Here is a 19,409-nt window from a genome sequence, read left to right on the forward strand (position 1 = left end):
TTTTAGGGTTCTCAAAGGGGTTGTCTCGTTAAGTCCCTTGTTGTGGTATATCAGTGTCATAGATTTGGATCCCCATCTTGAGATCTTCCTTAATTCAAACGGCAATGGAGAACTAACGCTGTAACTTTGGATGTGAACCAATGTGAATTTGTTTCCATTACTGGATTGGTTTTGAGCTTATCCCAAGGCAATGTTCAAATATCTCCATCAGCATTCACCCTTTAACACCAGGACAAGGGTCTGAACTTCACCTTAACAGGAACACAAGTAGTTCTGGTGAAATAGACGGCTGAGCAACAGGGATCAGGCAAAGAATAGTCAAAAACAGTGAAGGGTCAGGGCAGGCAGCAGGCAGGCAAAAAGGGCAGGGAGAGTTCAAGATACAAGCTGACATCATTACCAGAAACCGAGCCAAATATCAACTAAGTCGAAACACAGTCTGGGGTTATAAATATCGGGTAGTAGACAATTGCCATAGAAAACAACCTTTTACCGGCTGAGCGCAAAATGAGGAACCTTAATGCTCTGGCACTTCCAGAGATACAGAAACCCGTCTTTATGTGAGCGCTATAGGGCTGTATATGTGGAGTACTGGACGTGTATACACGGTAATATCAGATATTTCTAAAGTCTTAGGAAATTCTGGCTTTCGAACATTGAAACTTTGAGTTCGGTCCAAAACTACTGATCCCAAGTGCGGATAGAAATGATGATTTTGTACTTTGTTCTGTCACATACAAGGACCTCGGTGTTCTGATGTAGAATCTCTATGTACTTAGGTTTTTATTTTTTAAGGATTAACTGTGCTCAAACATTGATACCATATCCACAGGACATTATCTACAGGATAATGGGTGGACAGGGACTGTCTGACTCCCATACTGTACACTGCTTACGAATTGTAGCATTCAATGCCAATCTGCTGCATCAAAGGCCAACGAGATGTCATGTATGAGGCTTGCCTGTGCTTGGGTATTTACACCATAGAATATGATATATAGGATAATCGGAGGTTAGAAGGTCTCCATACTGCTGCATCAAAAGCCAACATTGTATGGACACCTTTAATCTTGAATAGACGAAAACAATTGGGACTTTCGCGGATAGTTATTTGGACAGTGATGGGTTAAACGATGTGGGGGTAATTGTCCTCCTACATAAAACATGAGTTATGGGGCATTCAGTGCTGTATCCGAAGACAGAATCCGACTCTGGGTTTAGTGTGAGCTGTAACATCAGATGTCTCTCCTGAGACCGTAGCCCGGCAGGTGGCACATCTGTGTTTGATAGTGGACGACCCTGGAGTTCCGGATTCTAGGCGTGCCGATAATCGCTCTCAAACATGGTTTATCTATTGTGGAAATCCACAGGGTGGACATGACCCGATCTGAAACAATGATTTGTTGTGAGTTTTTGCCTTTCTCTGTTGACGTTGAAGTTTCTTCTAGGTTCACACATGTGTAAGGGTCAAAAAAATACCGCGGCTCTCCAAGTATTCATCAACCGGCCATGTGTACAAAAACTTTAGGAGGTTCTCTCTTCAGATTGGGATTAGTACGACAACAGAAAATAGAAAACATCATGGTTTTTGTCCTGCCAAACTTCTACACCCCATATTTTACTTCAGCTGTGATCTCAAGACCCTACATGGTCTACAACTGATGGCCTCTAGGGGCTCACCACTTGGCACACCCATAGAAAACAATGGTGTTGTTAGGTCTTGTATCCAAGGCAAATGATTCGTGTAGCTCTATGAGGGGATGTGAGTCCTTTCTTAAAGGTTCCCCTATGCTTTGGAAACTACTGAACTCTCCTTGCCCTAACCTTGGCTTGACCATTTGACTATTTGTAAAATATGACATCCCAGGACTTCCACCATTAGTGTCCCAGTTTGGAATCCAACCAAGAACAAATCTTTTAGTAGTTTGGTTTGTTCTCCCCATGTTCTTGTGGATTCTCCTCACTTCTTTCCTCCATCACTCCAAAATTCTACTGGTGCTATAGGTTCACTGGCTTCCTTATGGTCCATATTGGGCATGAGCATTTATATTCTAGGCCATACTAGAGACTGTGACATATACGATGATCACGGTGACAATCTTTGTACAGTGCTGCAGAATATTTACAAAATGTATCTACTAGGGCAGTGGTAGCAATGCTATGGCACGGGTCCTAGACGTTATACTAAGTGCCTTGTCATTGGGGGCCCAGACCATTGCTCCAGCATAGAGTTTGCCAGGAAAACAGGGAAATTGGGCTGCGAATTGTTTAGCTCCCTGTACTGAAGACTTCAAAGATCTCTCCTCCCGAATCACTTGATGAACATGCAGGAATTATCTACAAGACATTAAAGGCATATGGCCAACCTATGTACAGGCATGGCCAATCATTTAAAGAGTGGGATGGAGTAGCACACATCAGAGGCAAACTGGGGTCTATATGGGAGACCAAGTGCCATTTCCAGCTGGAGAAGTACATCAAAAAATTTCACACAGGGACTAAGCCACAGAGGAGAAGAACCCATGGAACCAGGTGTACACAGTGACACCTATAGACAGTCTCCAAGACCTATAAACAGTCATGAAATTCACAGACTTCATGTATATACTTACAAGTGTTAATACTAAGAGATCCCACATCCGTCCATTCGGCGGAGCACAGAGGACCTCTGCTCCAAGTAGACCATGGTCATCACACAGATGATCCAGCTTTGGCGGCAATGTTGATGCTATCCGATGTGAGAAAGTAGTTGAGTTTTTGTAGTATCGCGTTCTGACCTTGTTTCTATTTATTTTTGACAATCATCTGTCTAGATTAGGAAGCAAACAAGTCGTTCATAGGAGAAGTTTAATAGACGAAGTGAAGGAAATGAGAGCTTGGGATGGAAGCCAGGGCAAATAAACACAAATCCAATACAAATGAAATATATACTGTGTCAATCTAGAACAATCAATACAATCACATGTGAAGACAGACAAGCTCCTACCAAGCCGAGGTCTTGATGTGATTGGTTTTGGCAGGTCTCATCAGTGGTGGGAAGTTCTGTCCAACAGATAAGAAGTCGGCAGGATGCAGATGACGTAAAGGCTTCGAGGTTCTTGGCAAGCGAGAAGACGCAAGAGAAGGAGAGAGTGTCTTGGACAACATCAGCTTGAAATGTGAAGCTGAGATGTTGGGTGAGGAGACGTCTGCTCAACACATTTCCAATCAGACACTTGTTTTCAATCAGGATTCAGCGTTATAATGACAAGTTTCACTAATTCCAAGGTTCTGCCTCCAACAAGTAAACAAACAATAGAATCATTTTAATGGACCACGCTAATCCGGGATGAAGTTTTTTGGTTACTGATCCTAATGAAGTGTGACAGGGAAGATGGTTAGACCTGCTATTAACTATGAGGAATGTAACATTTGGGAGAAATCAAACCATATAATAACATGTCATTCCCAGTTCAGTTCTATTTGTGCCATTATATTATAAGGAGAGTTGTAGACTGGGCCTACAAGATGATTTTGTGGACCTATCTCTGGTAGGAACCTAATAGCCTTCAAAATAGATTGCCCTGCTGGACTTAAGGGACCCATTAGAGCTTGGGTCCACCACAGGATTTTTGGTTCTTTCTTGACTTCCACCATTAGTGTCCCAGTTTGGAATCCAACCAAGAACAAATCTTCAAGTAGTTTGGTTTGTTCTCCCCATGTTCTTGTGGAGTTCGTTCCTCCATCACTCCAAAATTCTACTGGTGCTACAGGTTCACTGGCTTCCTTATGGTCCATATTGGGCATGAGCATTTATATTGTAGGCGATACTAGAGACTGTGAGATATACGATGATCACGGTGACAATCTTTGTACAGTGCTGCAGAATATTTACAAAATGTATCTACTAGGACAGTGGTAGCAATGCTATGGCACGGGTCCTAGATGTTGTACTTAGTGTCTTGTCAATGGGTGCCCAGACCATTGCCCCAGCATAGAGTTTGCCAGACAAACCCAGACGTCCTCCTGCCACCAGGTAGCCCATAAAGTGCCACACTCAGTGCTATTTTAAAGCAAAACATCCTGGGCAGCCTGGGACTGCAGAAATAGTGAGAAGGCGCAGACAGGGTTGGATTATCATTGAAACTCCTGTTTTGGGCCCAGTGATTCTTCCTTACAGGGGGCACTCGAAGGAAACTATAATGATAATCCGAGTTACCCCTCCCCAGACCTCAGGACGTTGATATGATTGAAAGATGTTGCTGAGCATACTTTTTTCCTAATAACTTGATTTGGTGTTGCTGGGCACTTTGTCTCTATAAGGTTTCCCATTAATGTGCTATGGCAGTGACAGGGAACCTTTTACACATTGAGTGTCCAAACCAGAAACCAAAGCCCACTTATTTATTGAAAAGTGCCAAAAACAGCAGTAACTTACTGCTCGCTGCTCTGTCGCATCAGCATCCCGAGGACACCAATTCAATAGAAAGAAGGAGGAGAAATTTGGAGTATCATTGTAGCTTCCTCATAGGGCCCCCTGAACAGGAAGAATCCTGGAATCTAGAGCAGAAGCTCCAATGATCCAGCTTTGTCCGCACTTTCTCGTTCCTTCTTTAGTCGCTAATCTGTCGCTTTATATTAGCGCTGAGCATGGCCCGTCCTGGGATTCCTTGGACTGCAGGAGGAAACCTTGAGTCCAGACTGGCAAAATCTTTGCTGGGGTGATGGCCTGGGTGCCAAGAGACAGAGCTCTGAGCGCAAGTTGTGGCACCCGTGCCATAGATTTGCCACCACTGTGCTAGGGTAAGGTAACCTAACCTGACTATTAACTGCAAATAGCAGTTCCCAAGTTATTGAAATCCATAAAAACACAGAGAATAATTGCTGCGTCATGTAGGGCTGCACAGTAGAAGTTGCTTAAAGACACACCCCCTTGTCTGATATCACTTCCTTCTTTGCAGCTATTGGCTGAGGCTGCACTACCCTGACTTCCTGCTCCGCCCACTCCTTTGTATTGATCCTCAGAAAAGAAAGTTCTGAGTATTACAGTGAATGACAATGACCTGAGATCATACTCTATTACTACCGATGACTTCTATGCCATAAAACCAATTCTTTATGATGGATCTACTCTCTACTAGAAGCAAAGCCTCTTGGGAATAACACATCGATACAGATGAGTGGACCTGAAGAGTCAAATCGACTCCCCTAGTAACTAGGCATGGGTATGATTGGCCAAGGATACACAAATTATAGCCATGGCTAGTTACTAGGGGACTCAATTTGCCAGATTGGCTGTTCGGCCACCAATCCGGCAATATGTCCGGTTCAAGCAGCCAAACATAAACACCATACCCGAGATAATATTATATTTTTTTATTATTATTCTTTGGATTTTGGATTTGATGGTTTTATTTAGTAGTAAAGGGACCCTAATAGTCACTACGGACCAGATATATAATATATATACTGCCCAGAGTGTACAACAAAGGGTGTAAACAAGTCCAGCCTTCTCCAGAGATTCCCATGGGACTACTGACACATTAGGGAGAATTATTGCCCTTCTTATGGTCTCTGACCACAAACCCAAGACAGTTACTTATCTGTGAGACATAAAAAGTGTCTAAAACACCCCATAAATCTGATGCATGGCCTGTGTGCAAGTCTTATGGCCTGAGTTTATCTACAATTCTTTGCAATTTGCTAAGTAAATCTTCCCTAATGTTCACTGTGGAGTTTTCCCATCATTCACTGGTCATTTGCATGTTACTATACATGTGGTATACCAGACATATGTATATCATACATTAGAGGGATTATATGTTATTTGTACTGCTGACATATATTTGCTCATGAAGAAGAAGAATTAAAGGTATTGGCCTTAGACACGGGTGTCAAACACAAGGCTCACAGACCGAATGCGACCTGCGGCCTTGTGTTATTTGGCTCATTCTCCTGCCCCTATACTGCACTAGTCAGGGGTACAGCAGGGGGAACACTGTGACTGTTGGGGACACTTACATTCTTGGCTACTGGTTGATACTGTGACTGTTGGGGACACTAACATTCTTGGCTACTGGTTGATACTGTGACTGTTGGGGACACTTACATTCTTGGCTACTGGTTGACACTGTGACTGTTGGGGACACTAACATTCTTGGCTACTGGTTGATACTGTGACTGTTGGGGACACTTACATTCTTGGCTACTGGTTGACACTGTGACTATTGGGGACACTAACATTCTTGGCTACTGGTTGATACTGTGACTGTTGGGGACACTTACATTCTTGGCTACTGGTTGATACTGTGACTGTTGGGGACACTAAAATTCTTGGCTACAGGTTGACACTGTGACTGTTGGGGACACTTACATTCTTGGCTACTGGTTGATACTGTGACTGCTGGGACACTTACATTCTTGGCTACTGGTTGACACTGTGACTATTGGGGACACTAACATTCTTGGCTACAGGTTGACACTGTGACTATTGGGGACACTAACATTCTTGGCTACTGGTTGATACTGTGACTGTTGGGGACACTTACATTCTTGGCTACTGGTTGACACTGTGACTGTTGGGGACACTAACATTCTTGGCTACTGGTTGATACTGTGACTGTTGGGGACACTTACATTCTTGGCTACTGGTTGACACTGTGACTGTTGGGGACACTTACATTCTTGGCTACTGGTTGATACTGTGACTGTTGGGACACTTACATTCTTGGCTACTGGTTGACACTGTGACTGTTGACTAAAAGGGGGCGTGGTGACTTTGCTGAGGCGTTGTGACTATGTGCTGCTGTGAGAAGGGACTGTGACTATTGGCTTCTGGGAGCACATAGTGATCATGCCCGGTTCTCAGGTTAGTTAACAATATGTTTGGCTTTTAGTTGCTTTCAAGTGCTGATTGTAATGGTAATGCAGTATAAATGTAACTACTGGCTTAACTGTAAAGGAGTAGATACTTTTGTACATTTACAAGATTAAAGCAGATGGAAGGCATAAAACTTGATGACCTGGAATGAAAATGTGAGCAGAGAAGATAAAGAGATGATAACGCTCCTCTATGTCTGAGTAGGAGAGGGTGGGAGGATCAGACTACACACAGATCTGTTTGTAGTCTGTTACCATGGTAATAAATACAGTAGGTAATCAGAGGAGCTCCAGACCTTACAGAAGACGGAGGTTTTAGCCAAATGTTTTGAAAATTCTGTCACTGCCTTTCGTAATTGACGAGTGGAACACGCTGTAATTATGTAATAACTACAACCCAGAGAAATTAGCAATACACCACACAACAAAGTGCGGAGATCCCGAGTACACGGAGAACCGACATAAGAACATCGAGGGCCTTGTATGTGTAGAAAAAGTACACCGCCATCCATCTTCATAGCACGTGGGAGCAGTCACTTTGGATCAAGCTCAAATTAATTACTCATTAGTTTAGAGAAAATCTGAATATTTTTGTTTCCAAAATGATATTTAGTAAAAGGTACAACATGGAGGTGACACTGGAATCTATAGAGCCCCAAACAAAAAAATCTTTAGTAAAACCTTCCCCCACTGACCATGTCCCATTCCTAACGCTGCTCTCATCTCCTACGTGACAAATTCAAAGAAAATCAAAAAGTTTAGTCATTATAACCTGCCCTGCTATGACATCTGCCCAAAGTCCTACCTACATCAAACCCAAAAATATTACTGCCCACACATTCTACAAACCTACTAAAGAAATACAGTGCCCTAGACTAGACCCAAAAACATGGATTCCTTAATACAACCCAAAAAAATTCCCAAAATAAATAAACCAGCTCAGGCTACCTTGAAATACGGGCCTTTAACGGGCCTAATAAAACCAGACCAAATAATCCCCAAGATTACACCGTTATTCACATCCTTAATCAGACTAACCCTAAATATAGGCACAATTTAGATCCCGTTCCAAGCTTCTAGAATGATGAACCAGCCCAGCACCCTCTACATTCCCTATAGTTACACAACCGGAATGATTGGTACTTCACTGTATACCCAGCACATTTCCCCAGTATGGAGACAACCTCCAAGATCTCCAGGGAGGACCTCCCTATAAATCAGAAGAATGTGGGACCTCAAATCCCCTTAACCCACCTGGAAGTCCCATAGAAGTCAATGGGGTGCAGGTCGGAGCTCTACTGATTTAGTTAGAACTTCCTTACAAAATGGCTGACCTCGGAAGTCGCATCTGTAAAGGCCAAGTTACAGGGATTTGTGGCCCCCCCATTATGACAGTGATCTGACATTTATAAATGCCTTACACCATGAAACCCCTTTAAGGTGTTTCCCAGAAAAGGAATTGACCCCCGATGTGCATGATCTATGGGCATGCAATGACTGGGACCCCCACGATCATTACAAAACTGAGTACTTGTTCATAGTCTACTTCCGTCAACCCCAAACACTTTGGACACATTGGCGGATCACTACTCTGGTCATGTCACATGATGATAAGTTTCCGAAACTTTTTACGAACACCTGCTTTGACATGACGCTCTAATAATCCTAATTGTTGACAAAATTGTTGATGAAATGGGATGTTATTGGATACTGTGGTTAGAAAGTGACGACTATAAACCATTCTGTGGTAATGAAGACTCTACGTGGGGTGACTTCATGCTGCCAATATGGACACCGGGATGGGGGACCTCATGCTTGATTAGACAATACATCTTCTAGGTGGATTCATTCATCTGTATAAGGTTGATGACCTCCAACCAGTTGAATCCCGCTTTGGGGAATAAGGTATTTGTGATCTACGACGTGCCAGCTTGGGGAGGCCAAGTAGATAAAACTTCCATCAACATCGTGGTCTAACCACCAACCACAAAAATTTCCATGAGTCCAAATCAACCCCAGAGGGTGAGAAGAACAGCCTTTTCCACTAAAACCTTGACTCTCGACTCACGTGGCTGATTATAAAAACATATTCCCCCCTCCCCTGGAACAACCACATTACAGGTCTCATTTTTCCACATCACAAATGTTCTCTCGTAATCCTCCAAATTTTGGAACCTGACGCTCATATTCCCAATACCACAAAACACTAATCTTCCTCAAGTTGGAAACCACAAAGTTTCTCACTGGCCCATTTGTCCTTTAACAGAAAGCAAAAGATCCCTGGCTCAAAAATCATTTAAAAAAAAATCCTAAAAAAAATCCAGAGGAACGTGGAGCATCTTGTAATGTTTTGAAACCTCAGAACTTTGGACCTAATGAGAGACGTTTGTGCACGAAGGAAAAATTGGATGGGATTGTTTGTATACTGAGTGATTTGTTATTAATTGACAATTATTATTTACTTGAGAAATATTATTCTTCCTGGAGCTCGGAGCTTCTGCCAGATGACGTCCCGGCCAAGAGAAGCTTCCTTTGGCCTCCTGAGCTTATAATTCAAAAAAGTTCAGTGTGTGCAGATCGGTATCAGGGAATATTTACAAAGTTATTGGAATCCCGTGGTAAGATTATTATCATACTGTAAGGGGAATATCTATAGGATTTCTAAACAATGTATTCTCCATCAAGGTCAAGTCAAGGTCAAAATCGCAAAACGCCACCATATACGCAGACATCACAAGTGTTCACTATCTTCTTATACATCCTAATAGTTTATTTGCTTTCGTGGCAACCAGGGAACAACATTTTTTCACAAATACAGCCAGTGACAGGTTCCCATAGAGCCAGATTAAGTAAATGCCACCCTTCTTTTAGCTAAAAATGGTTTCCCCCACATCCCCATAAAATCAACTTTGTTATCTTACCTGGCATAAGTCAGAGGGGGCTTGTCCTGCTTGGTTGATTCCAGCAGCTCCTGTCATCTAACGTCCTATACACACTAAGATTTGAAAAATCTACTGCATGTATGTATTTGATCACATGAAGAAACAGCGGCCTCCATGGAGGATGCGGAGGAGCAAAAGTCCGTGGAGACATTCTATAAATTCATGTGATCAGATACATACATGAGGTAGATTTAGCAAATGTCAGTGGGTAAAGGACTTTAGATGACATTACTCTGGTCACATGACATGAAGGGTTGAATGGTGAGAATGGGTCAGGGGGAGGAGTAGAAATGGGTGAAGACAGGAGAACACAACCCCACTGACTCACTCAGGATCTGGCTGATTGCCAGGTAAGATAACAAAGTTGATTTTATGGGGATGTGAGGGAAACAATTTCTGGCTAAGGGAAGGGTGGCATTTGGCTTTATGGAAACCTGTCACTAGCTGTATTTGTGAAAAATGTGGTGACTGTATCGTGATTAATATCAAATATATTCTACTATATAATAGACGGTATTATCTACTGTAGCGGGCCGCTCCTAGGTCCAGTGAAATTGTTACCTTTAAATCAGGACTTTGCCCCCATCTAATACTCAAGAATTTTTTTTTGCATGCTATTATTTACACTGGCTTTCACAGCTGCCACCTGACATTGAGTGCTAGCGTGCTATGGCTTACAATGTAATTGTCTTTTCTGATATATGCTATATATTATACAGTATATCATGTGTTGCATAGATACAATATGCTACATTACAAAGGGCTATGCCAGGCCTATCTTTATATATGGGTCTACTAGTAAAGGTGACGTAATATCACAAATTCCTGAGTCCCAGATTCTGGAATGACATAACCCTCCCTGTTACAGCTGTTTATTATTACAGATTTGGATGGTAGTTATTAATAATGCATCTCCCCACGACTATTTCCATTCTACTGTTCTTGTTACATTTTTGGACCAGATCCCCCACCACACACCCCCCGCGCCCCTTCCCAGAGCCCGGCACTTGCCCATTTACATTACTATATAAATACACAATGTGACATTACATCCTCATGCCAAAAAACGATCTGTGCTGGATCTACAGATGTTTGGAGCGACGTGTCTTACTCCCCACCTCCCGCCAGAATCTGGGTCAGGCCGTGTATATTTTTGTATTTTGATGCAGCGCAGTCATGGCCGCCGCACACAATAGGACCCATAGTTAGTGCGGGGGGCACGGGGTCTCTGGGGTCCGTCTTCCTCCCTTGTTTATCCAGACTCGGGGCTTATTGTGAATGTATAACGTGGAGCGCGTCTTGTGTACGGGAAACGTAAACTGTTTTTGTAAAGAAAGATGTTTTGTTAAGTCCTCGGAGCCGGGTTTGTTATCTTACCCCCGGAATCCCTGGGAGAATGCGGAGAACATCTGAGTATTCTCACTTATCCCAATCACACAATTATACCTTCCCATTAACCTTTTCATGGACAATTCCCAAATCTAATATGTACAGGAATGTTCAAGCTGCGCCAAAATCTAATAGAAAGATTGTTTCTGGATCAAAAACAGGATTGTGAAAAAGCTGATTTATCTTCCAGAATTGTAGCTTATGGAGTGTCCTCACACTGCTGCGCTCTTATGTCTCTATATTAAACTGATTCTCCCCTCCCCTCTCTTAGTCATTGCTGTAGTATTCAACCAGAAGCCGGGGAAGCGGCTTTTAAGTATCTTACTGCACAGAACACAGAGCACAAGAGTGTGAGGACACTCCGTAAACTTACCCTATGTGATAATTATTCTGATATTTTCGGAGGCAGTTACACATAGGGGCAGATTTACTTTCCCGGTCCATTCGCGATCCTCTCTGCGGAGGATTCGGGTCTTCCGGCGATTCACTAAGGTAGTTCCTCCGACGTGTCGCTGCTGCGCTGAATTCTGTCGGAGTTCACTGCAGTTCACCAAGCCAGGCCGGGTGCAGGTAAGCGCGTGTCAAGCGACACATTTAAAAAAAATTTAAAAAATACGGCGCTTTCTCTGAATCCGACGGGTTTTCCGACGCCCACAACCCCACCCCCCCATCTCCGTTGCGTGCATGCCGGCGCCGATGCCCCACAATCCGATTGCGTGCACCAAAATCCCGGGGCAATTCAGGGAAAATCGGCGCAAAACTTTAAAATTTGTGTAACCCGACGTAACATGCCAAATGCCCATGGCATTTGGCATGAGGGTAAAAGGTATCTGATTGGGCCCTGCTGTTGGGTCTCTGCTGAGTAGAGGCCAAAATGTGGCCAAAACTAATAGGGTAGAGTAGAGGCCAAAACTTGGTGGCTCACTCCTAAGCGGCAACATCCATCATATATACGAGGATGATGCCAGTGGGTTAGAGACGCACTGATAGGAAATTAAGATTGTGAGCCCTACTGGGACATGGTCTGCAAAGTGTTGTGGAATATGGTGGTTAATTAATCATGGTGGTCTAGCTTACTACCAGGAATCATGATAGTTTATGGTGCTGCACTGTCTGTTCTGTTGGCAAAGGTTCTCATGTCTGCAGGACTCCTTCCTCTTCCATGTTTGGCTGTTGCCTCCTAAGACAAAAGAGGCATCTACCAGTCATCTAGTCGTTTGGTAGACTGGAAGGATTCCATATAGAAAACCATGGTAACTATACAATGTGGTCGTTGGCCAGGGGTCCCTCAGCGCACCCCTGATCACCCAATATGTTGCCTTTGAGGTTTTACGAAATGTCTACATTCCCATGTCACTGGCCCCTACAGTCCCAATGAATTAGATGGATCAGTTGTTGGGTTCATTTCCAGGAATATAGACCAAAGACCTGATTGATCTTATGTTCTCATGATGTCTACATTGTGAATTCTCCCTGGAATGAGATGACACAGGACACTGATTGGAGGAATATTCTCTGATATAATCGCTAGACTTAGCAACTCATTTATTCTAACGATTTTCATCCGCCACCCACCGGTAACCATGTTTGACAGATCTGTCATTGAGAAGCCAAGCATGGACGAGATGAACGCTGAGTGGAATGAACTCACCGCTCCAATCAATTATCTATGTGGAAAAATCCCACAAATCATCATTGGAGCCAATCAGGGTGGAGTTCTTGACCTTTCCAGCTTGTCGTAGACACAAAAATCTGATTTCAACGTCTTGTGTTGCTGAAACATTTAGCATTGTGAATTTCTCTGGATTTATCCTGTGGCATTGCTTCACTCTTGGCCCAGAATGTATAATCTGTAACAAGGGCCCCAAATATAATGGGGTAGAGGGACCTTTCAGATCCTGCAGGAGACAACTTTGTAAGGCTGAGCGCCATCACATAGGAACAGGAGGATGGAAAGCTCAGAAGAGATGGATCCATGTACTGGTGGACAATGATGGATGCGGAAGGTCCATTGTTACGGGTTAACAGACATATCTATAGGTGCGGACAGACTCTGGTTGGACTCCTCCTCATGGTGGTCAAGGTCTTCAATCTTTGTTGAGGCTTTATTTGCACTACAGAGCTGTTTTGTGTTTGTATTTCTGCAAGGTCCACCAACTTTTTACCATAATTTCCCATAAGTTGGTCCATGAGGCTCGGCCATACATCTAACACTCAGAGTTTCTCCTTTTCTTCTCTCTCCTATGTTCATGGCAATCACCAGAACTTATTAGCTTTATGAGAACTTCAGGAGAATGTCATCTTCACCAGAGGAAAGGCTGAGAAATTCTGAGTTGCTAGAAACAAAGTCCAGAACTAGGGTGCCCCAGCCATTCAGACATAATGGGGGTCATTTACTGAGGGCCTGATTCGCGTTTTCCCGACGTGTTACCCGAAAATTTCCGATTTGTGCCGATTTACCCTGAATTGCCCCGGGCGCTGGCATGCACGCGATGGAAATCGGGGGGCGTGGCTGAACGAAAACCTGACGGATTCGGAAAAAAAAAAAAAAAGTGTTACGGAGCTTGCACTTACCTTCACTAGGAATAGGCCGGTGAACTTGAGTGCATTCCGGGGGAACTTCAGCGCAACAGTGCCACCTGGTGGACGTCGGAGGAACTGCCTTAGTGAATCCCGGCCGGACCCGAATCCACCGCAGAGAACGCGCCGCTGGATCGCGAATGGACCGGGTAAGTAAATCTGCCCCATTATGTAATATTGTCTGAGATATGAGGTCATTCTGATGTTGACCATCATCCAACGTAGATAGTCCTTCAGCTTCCAAATGACAATACTGACCACTGGACCACCAAACCATAGATGTTTCTAGTAGGTCCCTCTGAATATATATGTGGACATACATCTTCACTTTCAAGACATCTTGGGGGTCATTTACTAAGGGCCCGATTCGCGTTTTCCCGACGTGTTACCCGAATATTTCCGATTTGCGCCGATTGTACCTGAATTGCCCCGGGATTGTGGCGCACGCGATCGGATTGTGGCGCATCGGCGCCGGCATGCGCGCGACAGAAATCAGGGGGCGTGGCCGAACGAAAACCCGACGTATTCGGAAAAACCGCCGCATTTAAAAAAAAAATTGTGTCGCGAAAATTTCACTCACCTTCATCCTGGATAGGCCGGTGTATTTCGAGGCATTCCAGCGGACTTCAGCGCAGCAGCGCCACCTGGTGGACGGCGGAGGAACTGCTTTGATGAATCCCGGCCGGACCCGAATCCAGTGCAGAGAACGCGCCGCTGGATCGCGAACGGACCGGGTAAGTAAATCTGCCCCCTTGAGTTCCAAGCTTCAGTCGCTTATTGGAGCAGAGCTGACCATTCGTCTGATGTTTATGAGGTTCATTAGGCCCCTTCTCCACTGGCGTTTTTCACGCGCGAGTTCTGCGCGTGCATTTGACGCTCAGAACTCGCATTGCACTCTGTCCCATTGTATTCAATGGGTCTTTCTCCATTTGCGTGGTTTTCAACGCGCGTGCTTGCGTTCGTTTGCACGTGCGTCAAAATCGCAGCATGCTCTATTTTTGCGAGTCACGCGCAATTTTCACGCCCCATTCAAGTCTATGGAGATGCATCAAGAACGCATTGCACTCGCAATCATTGCAAGTGCAATGCGAGTGCAATGCGTTTTGTACGTAAGGGTTGCTAGGTGACCAGAATAACATTATTTCCCCTGCTCGCGAACGATCATTTAATTAAAAAAACACAATGAAGAACAGTGAAGAATAGAATAAAACCAGTGAACACAGTGAAAACAGTGACCACAGGATCATTTAAGATAAAAACACAGTGCAGAACACAGTGCAGAATAGATTACAGATGTTCGGCACATCTGCTTACTTGTCGGGAGATACGCGCGGAACGGCGCGAACAAAATATCATGTGAAGAACAATATATATGTGTGTGAAGAACAAATTGCAGATGTTTAAATACATCTGCAATGTGTTCTTCACACATATATATTGTTCTTCACATGCTATTTTGTTCGCGCCGTTCCGCGCGTATCTCCCGACAAGTAAGCAGATGTGCCGAACATCTGTAATCTATTCTGCACTGTGTTCTGCACTGTGTTTTTATCTTAAATGATCCTGTGGTCACTGTTTTCACTGTGTTCACTGGTTTTATTCTATTCTTCACTGTTCTTCACATCTGCTAACTTGTCGGGAGATAATATACGCGCGGAACAGTGAAGAATAGATCGCAGATGTTTGCAACTTATCAGAAGACATTATTTTTTAATTAAATAACCCATTTTAATCCCAATCCATGGTCCCTTTGAAAAATGCTCGATTCTCCCATTGACTCGCGCGTCAAAAATGCGCCGAAAACGCAAAAAAAACGCAAATTACTCCAAGGAAAAATGGAACAAAAACGCAGCCAAAACGTCAGTTTTTCACGCATTGCACCCGCACGTGAAACGCAACGCTAGTGTGCAAGAGGCCTTATAGGCTTCACTGCGGTTCTTCATCTCCTCTTACCTTCCAGTGAACGTGTAGCATCTAATAACTCGAGCAGCAATCATCTGCTTCTCATCAGGGCTGGAGGCCTCGCTCATGTCTCTGTGTATTCGGCACAGCTGAGGAGGACTCCTGAGAACCATTCCTTCCCAAAGATTTCCTGCACGTTTTTATTACAATTTTTCTATTTAAGCTTATACAATAAGAAGCGAGGCATAAACCTGAGGACGGGGTCTGGGATATTTAATGAAGAGCGTTTTATGGAGCTCCATGAGGCTCTGGGCTTGATATGAGGCTGTGGCTACCACATGTTCTGAGGATCGGCCCAAAGTCATCACACACCTTTATCTAGATAAGTGGAAACATCCCTCAATGCGCAGATCCCGAATAGAGAGTCATGTTGTGGCCGGGTCAGGAGGTTGTCAGAAAGCTGGTGGGGTGATATATACAGGCAGTCCCCGGGTTATGTACATGATAGGGTCCTTGGGTTTGTACTTAAGTTGAATTTGTATGTAAGTCAGAACTGTATATTTTATAATTGTCGCTCCAGACAAAATCCAGTGGCAATTGGATTTTCACATCTTTTTGCTGTAATTGGACCAAGAATTATCAATAAAGCTTCATTACAGACACCTTACAGCTGGTCATTGCAGTCTGGGACTATAGTAACATCCAGAGACTTTACCAGAGGTCACAGGGGGCAGAAGGGTCCGTCTTTAATTAGGGTTTGTCTGTAAGTCGGGTGTCCTTAAGTAGGGGACTGCCTGTACATGGATACTCTGATATTACATGTGCACTATAAGGAGTATTGCTCTGCAGACTTTACATACAGTACATGGATGACAGGTCCGATATCATGTGTATACCAGGAGTACTGGGGCGGCACCATAATATCTGCACTATTATATGTGCTATGGGGGTTGTACAAGGGACTTGTAAAAGTTTTTTTATTAAATGTGAGCTGGGACCTGGGCAGTTTTGGTTGAAATTAAAATCTCAATTTTTATCTCGATTTTCCTATAAATCTTTCTTGGCCCCAGTTTCTTAATGTTCCAACTTATTATCTTAGATCTCCGTTGCCCCCATTTATCTCTACATCCTCATTTCTCTGTTTCTCCCCAAATTCTCTCTGTTATCACATAATATGAACCAATGAGATAACAGAATATGAAGAATACAAACCAATAGCATTGCACGTTACAGACCAGCGACGTCACCAGAAATGAGGCTTTGTGTCCTCCGCTTTCTTCAGTCGTGGATTTTTAGCTGTTTTGTCCTTTTAGATGAATAATAAAATTATCTTGTTTTCTTCTCAGGTGATCGCGGCCAAAAAGGAGAGAAAGGCGACAAGGGAGACCGAGGAGAATTAGGTGAGAAATAAACGGGAGCTTTTATGATTTTTATGTAATTATAAAGGTTAATATGTCAATATCTATACGTGGGGATTATGTGTGTCAAATTCATTCCAAGTTTGGATCCAAGGCCAGAATATTACACTCTACAGGAGAGAGGACCCTGCCCATAAGAGCTTACACTCTACAGGAAAGTGGACCCTGCCCATAAGAGCTTACACTCTACAGGAGAGAGGTCTCTGCCTATAAGAGCTTACACTCTACAGGAGAGAGGACCCTGCCCATAAGAGCTTACACTCTACAGGAGAGAGGTCTCTGCCCATAAGAGCTTACACTCTACAGGAGACAGGACCCTACCCATAAGAGCTTACACTCTACAGGAGAGAGGACCCTGCCCATAAGAGCTTACACTCTACAGGAGAGAGGACCCTGCCCATAAGAGCTTACACTCTACAGGAGAGAGAAACCTGCCCATAAGAGCTTACACTCTACAGGAGAGAGTACTGTGCCCATAAGAGCTTATACTCTACAGGAGAGAGGACCCTGCCCATAAGAGCTTACACTCTACAGGAGAGAGGACCCTGCCCATAAGAGTTTACACTCTACAGGAGAGAGGACCCTGCACATAAGAGCTTACACTCTACAGGAGAGAGGTCCCTGCCCGTAAGAGCTTATACTATACAGGAGAGAGGACCCTGCCCATAAAAGCTTACACACTACAGGAGAGAGGACCCTGCCCATAAGAGCTTAGACTCTAAAGGAGAGAGTACTGTGCCCATAAGAGCTTACACTCTACAGGAGAGAGGACCCTGCCCATAAGAGCTTACACTCTACAGGAGAGAGGACCCTGCACATAAGAGCTTACACTCTACAGGAGAGAGGTCCCTGCCCGTAAGAGCTTATACTCTACAGGAGAGAGGACCCTGCCCATAAGAGCTTACACTCTACTGGAGAGAGTACTCTGCCCATAAGAGCTTACCCTCTACAGGAGAGAGGACCCTGCCCATAAGAGCTTACACTCTACTGGAGAGAGTACTCTGCCCATAAGAGCTTACCCTCTACAGGAGAGAGTACCCTGCCCATAGGAGCTTACACTCTACAGGAGAGAGGATCCTGCCCATAAGAGCTTACACTCTACAGGAGAGTGGACCCTGCCCATAAGAGCTTACACTCTACAGGAGAGAGGACCCTGCCCGTAAGAGCTTATACTCTACAGGAGAGGGGACACTGCCCATAAGAGCTTATACTCTACAGGAGAGGAAACCCTGCCCATAAGAGCTTACACTCTACAGGAGAGAGGACCCTGCCCATAAGAGCTTACACTCTACAGGAGAGAGGACCCTGCCCATAAGAGCTTACACTCTACAGGAGAGAGGACCCTGCCAATAAGAGCTTACACTCTACAGGAGAGAGGACCCTGCCCATAAGAGCTTATACTCTACAGGAGAGAGGACCCTGCTCATAAGAGCTTACACTCTACAGGAAAGTGGACCCTGCCCATAAGAGCTTACACTCTACAGGAGAGAGTACTGTGCCCATAAGAGCTTATACTCTACAGGAGAGAGGACCCTGCCCATAAGAGCTTACACTCTACAGGAGGGAATACGCTGCCCATAAGAGCTTACACTCTACAGGAGAGAGGACCCTGCCCATAAGAGCTTACACTCTACAGGAGAGAGGACCCTGCCCATAAGAGCTTACACTCTACAGGAGAGAGGTCTCTGCCCATAAGAGCTTACACTCTACAGGAGACAGGACCCTACCTATAAGAGCTTACACTCTACAGGAGAGAGGACCCTGCCCATAAGAGCTTACACTCTACAGGAGAGAGGACCCTGCCCATAAGAGCTTACACTCTACAGGAGAGAGGAACCTGCCCATAAGAGCTTACACTCTACAGGAGAGAGTACTGTGCCCATAAGAGCTTATACTCTACAGGAGAGAGGACCCTGCCCATAAAAGCTTACACTCTACAGGAGAGAGGAACCTGCCCATAAGAGCTTACACTCTACAGGAGAGAGTACTGTGCCCATAAGAGCTTATACTCTACAGGAGAGAGGACCCTGCCCATAAAAGCTTACACTCTACAGGAGAGAGGACCCTGCCCATAAGAGTTTACACTCTACAGGAGAGAGGACCCTGCACATAAGAGCTTACACTCTACAGGAGAGAGGTCCCTGCCCGTAAGAGCTTATACTATACAGGAGAGAGGACCCTGCCCATAAGAGCTTACACACTACAGGAGAGAGGACCCTGCCCATAAGAGCTTACACTCTACAGGAGAGAGTACTGTGCCCATAAGAGCTTACACTCTACAGGAGAGAGGACCCTGCCCATAAGAGCTTACACTCTACAG

General features: G+C 44.4%; 1 protein-coding gene across 1 annotated transcript in view; it reads left to right on the forward strand.

Moving 5' to 3' along the window:
• Positions 1-19,409, forward strand: part of SCARA5 (scavenger receptor class A member 5) — a 276,734-nt gene that overhangs the window by 157,934 nt on the left and 99,391 nt on the right. Inside the window, exon 7 of the mRNA XM_072143880.1 lies at positions 17,018-17,071. Within this exon, the coding sequence (XP_071999981.1) occupies positions 17,018-17,071 (54 nt within the window). The remainder of the gene's footprint in view (positions 1-17,017; positions 17,072-19,409) is intronic.

The sequence above is a fragment of the Engystomops pustulosus genome, chromosome 3, assembly GCF_040894005.1.
Source record: "Engystomops pustulosus chromosome 3, aEngPut4.maternal, whole genome shotgun sequence".
NCBI classification, from domain to species: domain Eukaryota; kingdom Metazoa; phylum Chordata; class Amphibia; order Anura; family Leptodactylidae; genus Engystomops; species Engystomops pustulosus.